The sequence below is a fragment of the Lytechinus variegatus genome, chromosome 8, assembly GCF_018143015.1.
Source record: "Lytechinus variegatus isolate NC3 chromosome 8, Lvar_3.0, whole genome shotgun sequence".
Lineage (NCBI taxonomy): Eukaryota > Metazoa > Echinodermata > Echinoidea > Temnopleuroida > Toxopneustidae > Lytechinus > Lytechinus variegatus.
This window is the reverse complement of record NC_054747.1, coordinates 1,019,674-1,033,955: the sequence shown is the minus strand read 5'-3', so window position 1 is coordinate 1,033,955 and position 14,282 is coordinate 1,019,674. Positions and strand designations below refer to the sequence as shown.

The window sequence follows — 14,282 nt, the reverse complement described above, 5'->3', positions numbered from 1 at the left end:
GACAGACATTTTGCCCAAACGGACAACATCTCAACAACTAGCGTACCTACGGGGGGGGGAAGTCTGCCCCCCCCCGACGAGCCACCACCACTGATCAGTGGCCACCACCCATGCAAAGGACGTATCCCTGCCCCCCTGACGAGCTTGAAAGACCTATATCCCCCCCCCCCCGACGAACTTGAAGACCTTGGTTTTTTTTTTTGCTTGTCATTTTTTTCTGGTACGAAATCCTTTATTTATGTTTAATAACCTTTTTTGGGGGGTTCTTTTTTTTTTGGCTTGTCAAATTTTTTGGCGGACGGTTTTGCCTACCCCTGTGGAAAATCCTAGGTACGCCACTGATCTCAACCTCTGCTTATTTATTTTTTGCACGCACGCATAAAATCTCGACCTACCCATCATTTTCTCACTGTTCTCCTCCTTTTATTTTCCATTAATTTTTCTCTCGTTCACTTTTTTTCTGTCCTCTTTTTCCGTCTATTTTTTTCTTGTCTCACCGCTTTTCCATCACCCCCGACGCCCACGCAGATTTGCAAACAGTATCAAGTGTACTGCTAGCCAAGGGCGGAAATCTCTCCCCAAAGGTAGCCGGGACCAGAGGCTGGAAAATTTGACAAGAAAAAAAAAACAAACAAACAAAAAGAAGGTTTATCACCCCAAAAAGAAGGTCATCTTGACCAAAAGAAATTTGACATGTAAACAGGCAAAAAAAAACAAAAAAGGGCACCCCAAAAGTAAGATCGTCACTTCCAAAATGCATGTTTTATTTCGATTTTGAATGAAAAGACCAAAATAGTAGTGGGACACTTCATAATGTGCCCCCCCCCCTACTAAGTGTGGGTGAGGGGGACATGTCCCCCTAGAATTTGCGCCCATGTTGGTGCGGGGGGGGGGGGGTTGCGCCTCCCTTTCGGAATTATTATGGAAGAGTTTAAATACTCGCTGTGATTTTGATCTCATACCTATAAAAAAATAGAACAGCTACGCCTTGAACACAGGCCAAAATGCCTAACGATTTCTCAGCGGCATTAACAACTATCTTAAAGGGCGCTCCATTTATAAATAAAGATGAATGTGTAGCTGTCGATGGCGACAAGGTTTGTCGCGAATATTTACCAAGAATTGTGAGAATGGGACTGAAAATGCAACAAAAGAACCGTCGAGTACCGATTAAACAGTATGAAGTTATTGAATGAACCATATGTTATCAGTAAAGTTTAACAACTTCTAGATTTTGCGCTTTAGTTCTAAGCTAGGGCGGCCCAAACGCGCGTGAGTGGAATCCCAGTTTATTAACAAGGGTAAGTATTGTGGTGTCGCCTAGAGTGCTGAGGGGCACCTCCGCTTCTCTGAGAACACTGAAAATGAAGATGTCCGCATGACCAACATGTTTGGTAGCCGAAATGGGGTCGTGTGCTTTGGCGCTAGAACCGGATGGGCTTGGGGATGGCAAGGTTCTGCGCTGACACGGTAGCTGATGCGAAGGGATGAAAATTAGGACGACGTGTGGTAGGACGTTTACTTCGCTGTCGCTCATTTTCGCGTCGTTTGTAGCCAGCTTCTCGGCTTTAGAAAGACGCTTGTCGTCCTCTGAGTCGTTAGCGAGGTCATAAGAAATATAGCAATTAACAGTATCCCAGCCATGACTATCTGCTATTTTTAGGATTTTTTGACGCTTGTCAATGAGCTCGATACCTTCTGAAAGTATGCCCTTTGCCCTCTGGAACTTTCCGTTATCGATAGATTTGGCGGCTTCTTCAATTTTTCCACGCACGCCTTGTCTGTGATCGAATTGGCGCTGATAGCCTTTTTTCATAAAGGTTTTAGAGGTTGTCTTAGCACGATTTACTGCAGAGTCGAGGTGCAGACTGGATTCTTCAGTTAAATCTCGTTTCAGTTTTTTTCCAAATTAGAATCTAGGACTGTGGCAACAAAGTCAAGATTCACCAATTCTGCATTGAGTTTGGGTTACTGCGCGTTGGCATCCATGGGCATAAGTATATGTAGTGTCTAATTGTGAGCGGAGAAAATGTTACTTTCCTGTATGGTGTGATGAACGCGACTGAATGCTAATCCGAATTCTCTCTTCCACCTAACATAGCAACAATAACATGTTGCGTAGTCCCATGCAAATCAACATTCCCCTAAAATGAGAAAGCAACTCTCTTTCTATAAATTTCTAAGATTTTCACATTACCCAGAATGTCTTCTTTTTTAAAGGTAAAAGTGATTAAATTTGTGCAGTGGATATATCACCAATAACATCATTTCACTCCGTATTTCAAAAGAAAAATCATGTTCCATATTACAGAGTATCGGGGAGTTGCTCGCATATGACGTGAACGTGGTCAAGGAGACTATTCAGTGCGCTTTCATTCGTGAAGTCTTCACAAATGTAATAATTGTTATATGGTTTCATTAAAAGAGCTTATCGTCTTGATGAACTTTTTCTTTAAGTTACGCTTTCAACTCGGCCTCTTTTACACAAACTACATGATAAAATATTTAGTAATGATTTGATTTATTTCAGGAAGTGAAACGGTTTTCAAAGTATTATTGTCGGTTCTCGTTGTACTCGCTCCATTTGCCGTCGCTTGGTATATGAGGAACACAGGTTTGTATTATATTTCTATCCTTTTCCAATTCACTAGACTTACCAATACACAATATCATTCCAATTATACAATACATAAGTATAAGATTATTGAAAATGATATTGATATTAAAGATAATAATAACAATAACTGTAATAATAAAAATAATGGTAATGATAATAATAATGATAAAAATTATAAAGATTAAAATAATATTCATCGTCATAACTAGAGTTATATATCTCTTCACTGAAGAGACAAATCTCACTGACTAATTACAGTAACAATAGTTGCCGCCTCATCAGCACCGCTCGGTCTATTATGAAACTACCTCTTGAATTTTAGCCTACATTTTGCTGAATGCCACAGGTTTATTTAGCTGGAAAATGAGTAATTGTCAGTCTTGTTTCGCCTAATTATCTGACTTTGACTGATTAAAAAAATCATCTTGCACCAAACGTCCTCGTTATGCCTTCGGCAAGAAATTTATCCAAAATGTGCTGCACTCAGGTGAGGTAAATGGGTAACTGGCAGGAATTTATTCCTAGAAATGCGTGTGCGATGTAATTGTAGTAATTACGACTGCCAGGCTACAGCTGGGGTAATGATATCTAGGTCCTTTGGAAGCGCATAGAGACATTATCCATAATTGTGATATGCACTATACAAGAACTGTATATTATTATTATTATCATGATTATTTTTATTATTACTATTATTATTATTATTATCATGATTATTTTTTATTATTACAATTATTATTATCATGCCACCCATGTAGTAGTCAGAGCAGAGCGAGGGGAATAAGCACAACTGTATAAATTGCATACAACCTTGTGTACACTGTGAATAATCTGGTTTTTGTTGGGTTTTGCGGGCTCGAATATAGTACAATCAAATGTTTATTAAAGATCTAAAAATTATGTTCCACTTTTAGGCAATACAATGCAATAATATCAGTGACAACTGTTGGAATCTTTTGACATTTTCTGTTACAAATTCATATTTTACGTCTTCCAGCTGATATTCGTCGACTCCATGGGAAGATCCAAGATTACAGACCTGGTAATTGGACGATCAGAGATGCAGGGGCAAGCTTCAAAAAACCATCCAATGTTAAACTAGGTGTCTTCGGAGTGCAAGACTCAGGCAAGAGTGCCTTTCTCAACTCTATTCACTTTGCTTACACAGGTCTGTTTTCAGTAAAAGCATTTTACATTTCATCACGTTAGCTTCGATGTAAAATTTTCTACTTTTTAAATCAATTATGGTTTATTATGTGGTAGTTATGGGCCAATTTTATTCGTTTTATGATTGCAATATCAGGCTCCGAAAACAATCTAAAAGTGATGATTGGCGAAATCCATAGTTATGTTGCAAATTGAGCTCTTATAATTATGATCCTGTGTTTCCATTTCAGCAGAAATATCCTTTAATATTAATTTCATCCATTCGTTGTGGCCTTAACCTGTCAAAAATGACCAGTGCCATACTGTGTGATCACAGTAGTGAAAATATTACACAAACTTTTAAAATGCACAAATTCAACAATGTGATGATATTTTTCACACTGTGGACACCTCGACAGTGTGACTGTACACAACGTGTTCACATGGTCGAATATATGAATGTATTGATTCACACTGTTGAAATGCTTAAATTTAACTCTTAGTGTGAAAGTGACTTTGCATTAATTTCCACACTGTGAACTTACTGTGGCACACACTAGGCGACACTATTTATTTCATTGGGGTATGCTTGGTGATTTGTAATATTTTGTATATTGGTTCAACACGTTGGATGTGCACATTCTTTTGAATTTCTTTATACGAAGCAACATGAGGTAATCTTTCTTGATTTTATTGCAATAAATGCGTTTAGTGCAAAATTCGTAAGATATTTATATAATATTGACTGGCCTTGAGGGGAACATCAAATATATTGCCAGCAAAAGAATCATATTCGCCCGAGTCTTTAGACCAGGGCAATATGGGTCTTTTAAGGGCAATATATTTGATGTTCCCCGAAAGAAGAGCCAGTCAATATTTTTATTATCATCCAAATCAGATATCTAGAGCAAAAATCATGTTAATGGGGATATTTCTTTTATCTTAAAAATAGAGTTCTCTTGTGTCATGTTAATATCGGCCTAGGCTCTGCACTTTACCATTATGACGTACTTGCAAGCGCTCGGATCCAGCGTTGTCTTTATTATGACGTATATTGTTGGTGCGCGGATCCTTATGAAGCGTATCTCTTTATACGCATCCACAAATGCCTGGATGTGAGACCAGGGAAAATACAAAGGTATATTTTGCGTCGTCTCTGCATGCAAAGTAAATACGCGCATTGTGACCGAGGAAAATACAAACAATATACCTACCCTTCCCGATATTCAGAACATGTAGGGCAATACGGTTTTGTAAATGACCAGCTCAGATGTCTGATACGGGTGATAGTACTTATTACTACATCTGTCACACAGGAATTTACTGAATGAATTACGCATACGAAGATTCCTGTATTACTTAGGGACCAGTTTTTATTGTTTTTTTTTTTTTTTTATCTTCGCTTTATTACAAAGGTGTATGGCAGCAAGTCTACATCGAGAGCAATTTGTTAGGGCAGGGAGGAGAGACTCTATTTCGAGACCCTGCTATACTTACCGATCAAGTTACAACTTTCGATACACGTGGATTATCGGACATGGGTCATTCCAAAGTAGGGGATGTAATGAGTGAAATCAGTGAGTATTTGGCATTTATTAATTTTTTTTTATTTTTATAATTGACAATGTTTATCCCCACTGGGATATTGATCCCCACCCCTGATAATCGAAAATGCCTACCATAGTTTTGTTTGTGATTTTCCCCTCTCTCCCTCTCTCTCTCTCATTCAAGTTATTCCGTATTGTGCTCATGTTTTCGGAATAGTCTTGGAAAGAACAGTTATAATGATAATAGCAATAGTTTATATATCGCTTTACAGTTCTGAAGCATTAATTACACTGACTTTACGCATTGATGAGTTTGTCGAGATGTATTACAATTTAGTGACAATAAATATGTGTATATATAAAAGGATCTTTTAATGACTTGCAAAAATCGCCTAATGCGATTGAAATTAGTAGTCATAATTTATTTTTTTAAAGATAATTTTAACCAGTTATATGAATTTAAAAGACGTTATCGGAAGGCAACAATTTAAATAATGAATATAGATATAATGATAATATAAATAAAACCAACAAGTTATAAAATATGATTACAACATTTTTATCTATTAACAGAAAATCAGTTGAATGATTGTCCCACCCCCAGAAAATAATGTTGGAAAAAATCACTCACACATTTCTCACAAATCCCTTTAATTTCACTTTACAAAATGCAGGCTCGGTCGAAGAATTTTTTTCGAAAAAGTTTATGCATCCTGTCTGCCCAACAAAAAAAAATCTGCATACATGTACCGCCATGTCTCAGAGACAGATCACTACGTAATTTCGCCAGATTTGGGGAAGACATTGACAATTATCCATTTTTGGAAAGGTCATTGTATAAGGAATCAGCATAACAATGTTTGCATTTGCACTGAGATCTATAAGATCAGGAAACACTACTCGTATCAGTAAGGGTCAATGAGCTTTGACCATATTGCGATATCAATTTGACTTAACTGAAAAAGTGGTTATGACGTATCACAGATTATCTTGCATGAGTTTCATGTCACATGCTGAAGGTCATATAAGGTCAATGAACTTCGATCATGATGTAGTTTCAATACTTTACCAATTTTAGGCTTAGATTCAATTTTCAAGATAATTTCCCAAGTATAAGTCCTTATTCTACAAAACTTGCATTTAACGGTCATAAAGTGGTTTTAGAATCCAAGATATTGTCGAAAACCTTGTACTTGACGGCTATTTTGTAAAACATTGTTATTCTAATTCCTTATACAATAGCCTTTCCAAAAATACATCGGTTTTTTTTTCTTCTTCAAATATGAACAGTGAACCTGGCAAAAAGTTTTTGTTAGCTTGTTTATCAGTTTTTGAAGTCTTTGGAACAAGGGGCAATCACTGTTATTCAACCGTTTCATCTTCTTTAACATTTTTAATTGAACTCTTTCAAACAGCTGGAAAGCGAGGAATCGACCCTAATTCTAAGACGGCTGGAGAAAGGATCGACTGTCCCATCTTTGTCCTTAAATACAAGTATGTAATTATGTACATGTACATCTATCCATTCATTCTGTCATTTATTTGTCATGTTTATTATGTGCATATCTGTGTGGGTATGCAGGTGTGTAGATGTGTCCGTTCGTATGAATTTGGGAGTGCTTTGGGAGTGATTTGTGTGAGTGCTTGCGTGAAGGTAAATGGATGTGTATGAGTGGGGACCATGGGCGGAAATCCCAGGGGGGACGCGTCCCCTCTCGTCAAAATAGTAGGGGGACACAATATCAAATGTCCCCCTACTATTTTTGGTGGAAAGAAATACATAATTTCAAAATCAAAATAAAACATGTATTTTGGACGAGATGACGTTACTGTTTGGGTGATTTTTTTTTTTGCTTGTCAATTTTTTCGGCCCCTTGTCCCCCTATTTTTGGGAGAGATATCCGCCCATGAAGGGGACCTTTATGTGTGGGAGGGGCGTGTTAGGGTGTCTGTGGGGTGTGCGTTGAATAGAGAGAGGGGGATAAAGTGAAGTCATTTGCACTCCAGTCGCTCATTCCGAAATACATGGACTGCTTAATTTCCAAAGGGTTTTGGAATTTTCTTTTGATGCAGTTGATTTGTTATTGTGCTTGTTTTTATATTTTTTCAGCCTGACGTACCCCTATTTAATATTGTATAGACTTGCAGTGCTTGTGGGTTTATTTTTCATATGTAGTCTGTATGACGGGCCTAGATAAATCATATCAAGAAATAAAAATTACCGCGACCATCCTAGAAGATATGAAGTAATTTAAGCCAACTATCATCTAGAAATGCATTCTCTCGTTTCATAAAATATATACACAACAAAAAAAGTAAGTCCCCACCCTTAAACAAACATCAATAATTTCCGAACCAATGCGAGTTTTTAATATATTTTTACATGAGCATGTAGGTATTTTATAAGCTATCCTCTGAGTAAATGTTATGGACGTATGTTATGTCATGCTTCAGTGAGCACCGTCAGAAGGAAAAAATGTCACTTTTCAAAAGTCACAAGCCAAATATCATTACTTTGATTCCATTTTATTGGAACTAATTCCACATTCTCATTATGAAAAATAGTCAGAAGGCTTGTAAAAAGGTACTTTCTAAAAGACGATGCAACTTTTTTGACTAAATTTCACGGTTGAATAAACACAAGTCCAAAGTTACTATAATTGGATTTTTTTACACATGTCTATCAATAAAAATGATGGAATATAATGACATTTAATTTTGAGAAGAGTATCTTATACAATATTCATCGTTTCACGGTTCAATGAACATTGATTGAAAACAAAAAATAAGATTTTCAAATATCATAGGCATGTATCGTTTCATTTTGGTAACTGAAAAGGATATTTTCTCAACTTTTTCGTTATGTTCATGACCAATTAACATGCTTCAATGATTCAAAGGCATTTAATCAAACATTCACGCTTGAATGAACATGTGAAAAGTGATTGGCTCTTTTTACGTTATTGGAAAAAATGCAATTTGTAACTGTGGATATCTGTCACAAACCTCCTTGCATAGTTCATTTGTTTTGATTTTTATGAAAATCCCGATGTTTAATGCATCAGTGAGCACACAATATTCGAAAATTATGCAAATGAGAAGAGAGTTATGAACAAATCACTGGTGAAACCAGAATTTTAAATGAGGGAGGGGCATATAATCGGGGGAGACACCAACATCTTCAAATTTTAACATGATTTAGCAAGTTGTAGAGGATACTACCATAAACTCTTATGATGATACGTCACAATACAGGGGCCGCGGAACGGTTTTCAAAGTGGGGGGGGGGGCGGCTGACCATGCAAAAAATCGTATGGTCAATTTTACATTTTTGTACATGCTTTTGGAAAAAAGCTGGGGTGAAGCCCCCCCCCCCCCCCACTTCCGCGGCCCCTGCAATACATTGTGCTCACTCAACCATGAACATTACGATGTCAAAATTGTATGTGGAGTGGCTAAATGGTGGATAGTAAAACAGCATAACACCATAAAATTCACCTAAAATCAACTATTGCCCAACTTTGTATTTGCACAATCTGAAAAAGACTCTTGTGACTTTCAAAAATGGTCACTTTTTAATCTTTAATTACTAATTTTTTACCAGGATTTGCTTAATGAGTGTAGAAATAATATCTACGAAATATCATATCACAAAATAATTCCGTTCAAAAGTCACAGCAATTTGATTTAAGGGGACTTACTTTTTGTTGTGTATAGAATGCACAGTTTTATATGCCCTATTTGAGATGATCGGGACGATGTATGGATCTAGGTTACTCATCTCATTCGGATTTTTGCGCAACCGCGAGGCAGACCACTCCCATGAACATCGACAATGTATTGTCAAATGCCGTTTATGACATTGACGTCTTTGTCGATGGTTGGTCAATCGAGGCATCAGTTTCTTCCTGGACTATAATGGACAAACGTCATATTTGCATATTTTTTTTCGTCAGCTCCAAAGCGTAGGAGAAAGCCGCTGTTCTTATTCACCAATTTTCGACAAAGACCTTCCAGCTGTTCATTGTGATTTGACGGACGTTTTCAATGCATTTGCTGTGTTCTAAGATTCGTCCTGCGTCGTGGTGCAAATACTCCCTAAATGCACAAACGCTTGGGGGCAGGCGCCTCGTATTAATTGAATATTGTAAATCGCATCGAGTGCGCTGCGTCGCCACAAAAAATATCACCGTCATCGTTATCATTTCTTTTGTATTTTATTTCCTAGCACAACTACTGGAATACAACATTGTCGTGAATTTATATCGTCACTTATACCAAAAATCAGGCAAGAGTTCGGTAAGTTGTCTTATCTTAAAAAAATATAAAAAAGTTATTACCATTACATTTTTTTTACTTTTAACACGTAAAATATAGTGCAGTAGGTTTCACGATACACCTTGTATCTTTCTTGGGCAAATATTGGTCCTGAAAAGAGCCGCCCAAACTCGACGTTTCGACAAGTGTGTTCTTGTCGTCTTCAGGTGAATGAGCAGAGTTTGTAAAAGTAGGTGTTATATACTCCGTCAAGTTGCTGTGCATGTCGAACGTGGAGTTTGGGTGGTCCTTTTCAGGACCCACTTTAGCCCAACAAAGATAAATGTACCACGAAACCTACTACACTAGCCTTCTTTGAGATGAAAACCTTCAGAAGTTGCGTAAAATATAATACTACACCAATTGCCACTCTGCTTCTACTAGCAGCCATGCCTGTAAATCTTCTAGATTGTTACTCGAAAGACTACACTCTTAATTCCAAGGATTTAAAATAAATCCAGATCGGCTGTCAAAAGTGGCCAGCCGAATATTAGATTTAGCTTTACACCTTGTAGATTTAAATATAAATCTTAAAGATTTAAATCAAGGTTTTTTTTAATTTGAAAGTTAATCCTAAGGATTTGAAATTAATACAACTTTCGACTGGTCACTATCCACAGCCGATCTGGATTTATTAAAAAGCCTTGGAATTTAGAGTGTACTACTACTAAATACATTTTTATTTTTATATTACCATTATCCTTTTTTACAATCATCATCAACCTCACCACTTTCGTTATTATCATCAACGTATTCAACATCACTTTCATTATCCTCATCACGATCTTCGTCGTTATCATCATCATCACCACATTTTACCATCAATTTCATCACCACCATCATCGTCATCATTACCATCAACATCATCACCATCATCATCCTTATTATCATCATTATCATCATCATCACCACTTTTTACCACCATCTTCATCACCACCATCATCGTCATCATTATCATCGTCATCACCATCATCATTGTAATCAACATTATCATCACAATCACAATCATCATCACCATCATTATCATCATCGTCATCATTACCATCGTCATCATCATCACCATCACCATTATCATCAAAATCACCATCATCATCAAAATCACCATCATCATTATCATCATCATCTCCATCATCATTATCATCATCATCGTCATCATCATCATCATCGTCATCATCATTGTCATCATCATCACCATCATTATCATCATCACCATCATCATTATCATCATCACCATCATCATTATCATCATCATCACCATCATCATCTCCATCATCATGTCCATCTTCACCATAATCATTATTATCGTCATCATCATTATTTTCATCATCATCTCCATCATCATCATTACCATCATCATCGTCATCTCCATCTTCACCATCATTATCATCACCATCATTATCATCTCCATCATCATTATCATCATTATCACCATCACCATTACCATCATCATCACCACCATCATTATCATCTCCATCATCATTGTCATCATCATCATCACCATCATCATTAACATCTTCATCATCTCCATCATCATTATCATCTTCATCATCATCATCTCCATCATCATTATCATCATGATCATCATTATCACCATCATCATCATCATCATCATCATCATTGTCACCATCATTATCATCACCATCATAATTATCATCATCTCTATCATCATCATCACTATCATCACCATCATCCTGCAGGCTCGTATCCGATCATGGTCGTAACATTCGCAGAGAGCATCTTGAACCAGGAAGAGATCATTGGGGACATCACCTTAGCTGGTATGGACAAGAACAGTCTATTCTTCATTGAGAACTACACAGCTTCGAACCACGAGATGGATTCTAAGAAACACATTGCTCTTCTCAAGATCCTGGAAGCCTGTATTCAGCGAGCCGATGATAACGTCACCTTTCACTGGCGAAAAGAGAAGCAGCCACTGTCCAAAAAAAAGTGTAAGATAATGTAAATTTAGCGCGCATCAAGTCGGGGTGAATGAAATTTTACATAATTAGTACATATATACGTCAAGGTCACGTACGTGCACAAGAACGTACGCGACCTTTGTCAAGTTCTGTCTATTTACTTTTATTCATTTTATTCCTGGAAAAAGCAGAAAAGGAAATTACAATTGCAAAAGAAAATTTATAAACCCATTGACCGATGGCAAAGGATAGACAAAAGGGCACTAGTTCATATTGAAGTTCTACCATCACCGGTCGATAGTTTACAAACATAATTATAAACATTGAAATGAATAAAAAGACATAGATTCAAATTTCATCAAAACGTATATAGTTTTCAAAAATATCAAACAAACATTAAAGCAATTGAAGCAAGGATGAGCATGAAAGAAATTGGAACCAAGTAAGATATACTCGCTGGAGGGTATTCATTTGTCTCGCAATCTACTATGGTCAACAAGGAAATTCGTGATCACTCTCGCAAAAAGTGTTCACTAGCTTACAAGTTCACGAGCTTTCGAGTGCCACTGCAACTCTTTATCAAGTGACACTTGATAAAGAGTTGTGTCACTTGATAAAGAGTTGTGTCACTTGATAAAGATTTGTGTCACATGAGAAAGAGTTGCAGCGGCACTCGAAAGCTCGTGAACTTGTAAGCTAGTGAACACTTTTTGCGAGAGTGATCACGAATTTGCTAGAAAGCCAGTGAACACTTTTTGCGAGAGTGATCACGAATTTCCTTGTTGACCATAGTAGATTGCGAGACAAATGAATACCCTCTAGTGATTATTTCAATCCGCAATAGTGAACCTATTTAGTAAGTAAGATATACTTCCAAATATGTGTAAGAGACGTATTATTGTATCTGTTATAACAATGTAAACAAAGAAATGGAGTTAAGTGGGGAGGGGGATTCTACAAATTAAATCATAAGGATTAATTTGTCACGTCTGGTAAATTTGAAAACAAATTCACGGCATATAAGTGTTGTAGTTGAACCAGAACAAATAATAGTTATTATTATTCTTACAAAAAAAATGAAGCATCCGACATTTATGGAACATCAAATCAAACAAAGGAAAATCAGGATGGATTCTCAATAGGACGGACACAATGTTTGATTTCGGACAGGTTTTACGATAGTAAGGTTTATGGAAGCTTCAATAATAAGGCAAAGATCTCTTGTGGCAGATGTTTCTTTTTTTTTTAGATTGTTCTTTGGACCTGTTGTTGCCATCATAAAATGATGAAAATTGGCCCATGACTGACACGTAATAAACCATAATAGAATCAAAAGTACGAGGCTTTACATCCAGCGATTTAAATGTGAATTAACACTATTTGGAAACGTTGAGAAAACGAAATGATCGTTTTTCAACGATCCGGCGAATAGATAGTAATCGAGCGTGTTTTCAGGCAATTTTTTTTCAAACATGCGTCAATCATATTTAACTCGTGATGTTTCATATGAAAGAAGAAAAGATGCATATTTAAGTTATGAACTTTGTTTTCCGAATAGTCAGCACTAAAAACCAGAAAAACTAACTCAAAATCGCAAATTGCTCTTGCAAATGAAAATTTGGGAACACCACTTTCCATTGTTCTTACTCAGTCATGCATTCATTATAAACGTTGAGATGGGCTTCAAATGAAAGAAGAGAAGCATATCTTTCTGTACATGTACATTTCATGAAGCAAAATTATGATCATGATAGCAAAAAATTACACTGAATCTCAGTTTCGCTTTTTTTTTCTGGGACACGCTGTATATAATATCCATGGTAGTCCAAGGGGTGCGCATTCTGTTTCTATTATGCACATTATTGTCACGATTGTGCTGTATGATATTATACCATAGAGCAATTTCTTCGATGTATGTAAGCATGAGAGCGGAAGTAAATTGGCGTAATGATTCATAATAATTCTTCATGTTTCACTCTTTCTATTCAGTTCTTTCTTTCCCACTCTGTCTCTCTTGCTCTTCTTGTAACTGTTATTTGATGTTCGCATCATTGAATGTATTCTTTTAGCCAATGTATAATTATTTATCTTTGTTATTTTTTCTTGGAACATCGTTCTCAAGCTCATAGAGCTTATGATGCTCCACTCATGTATATATATATATAATATCAATGATTATACTAATATGAATATTATGTAATGTTCAATGTCAATGATATATTTTTTAATGCACAACTACTTTCTTGCTTTATTTTAATGTTAATATTATAAGAGATTATCACACAATTTCTTTGATATATATTGGCATGATTACCTATGTCAAATGTCATGATGATAATGATGATAATAGCGATAATATAATGATATTGTTTGATGAGGTATATTGCCAATTTGTCTACTGCCAACTCGTCCACTTAGCACATGGTCTACCTTCATTTAGTATAACGTCATTCCGTCCATCAATATGTTTTCTAACAACCATTCGATCCAAGAATCACTTCGCTTCATCATCGGTTTGTCTATACCCATTTCGTCTGACAAGTAATAATTAGTTGATTATACCCATCTGTTTTAATTGATGAGGAGGAGGAGGAGGATGGGTTCTTGTATAGCGCCGATATCCGCCTCAGCTTGGCGCTCATGGCGCTTGCTCAAAAATAGGAAATACCTCACAAATGTCAATGTCTTCAAACAGTGCGTAGGATCATCATTCAGTTCAAGTACTGTCCTAGT

General features: G+C 36.6%; 1 protein-coding gene across 1 annotated transcript; it reads left to right on the top strand.

Annotated features, from left to right (window-relative positions):
• The first annotated feature begins 2,530 nt into the window (after positions 1 to 2,530).
• Positions 2,531 to 11,968, top strand: LOC121420865. The gene is made up of 6 exons (XM_041615481.1): positions 2,531 to 2,614; positions 3,615 to 3,785; positions 5,179 to 5,340; positions 6,726 to 6,804; positions 9,539 to 9,609; positions 11,325 to 11,968. The coding sequence occupies exons 1-6, from the start codon at positions 2,602 to 2,604 to the stop codon at positions 11,591 to 11,593; spliced, it is 765 nt and encodes a 254-aa protein (XP_041471415.1). The 5' UTR covers positions 2,531 to 2,601; the 3' UTR covers positions 11,594 to 11,968.
• The last annotated feature ends 2,314 nt before the right edge of the window (positions 11,969 to 14,282 follow it).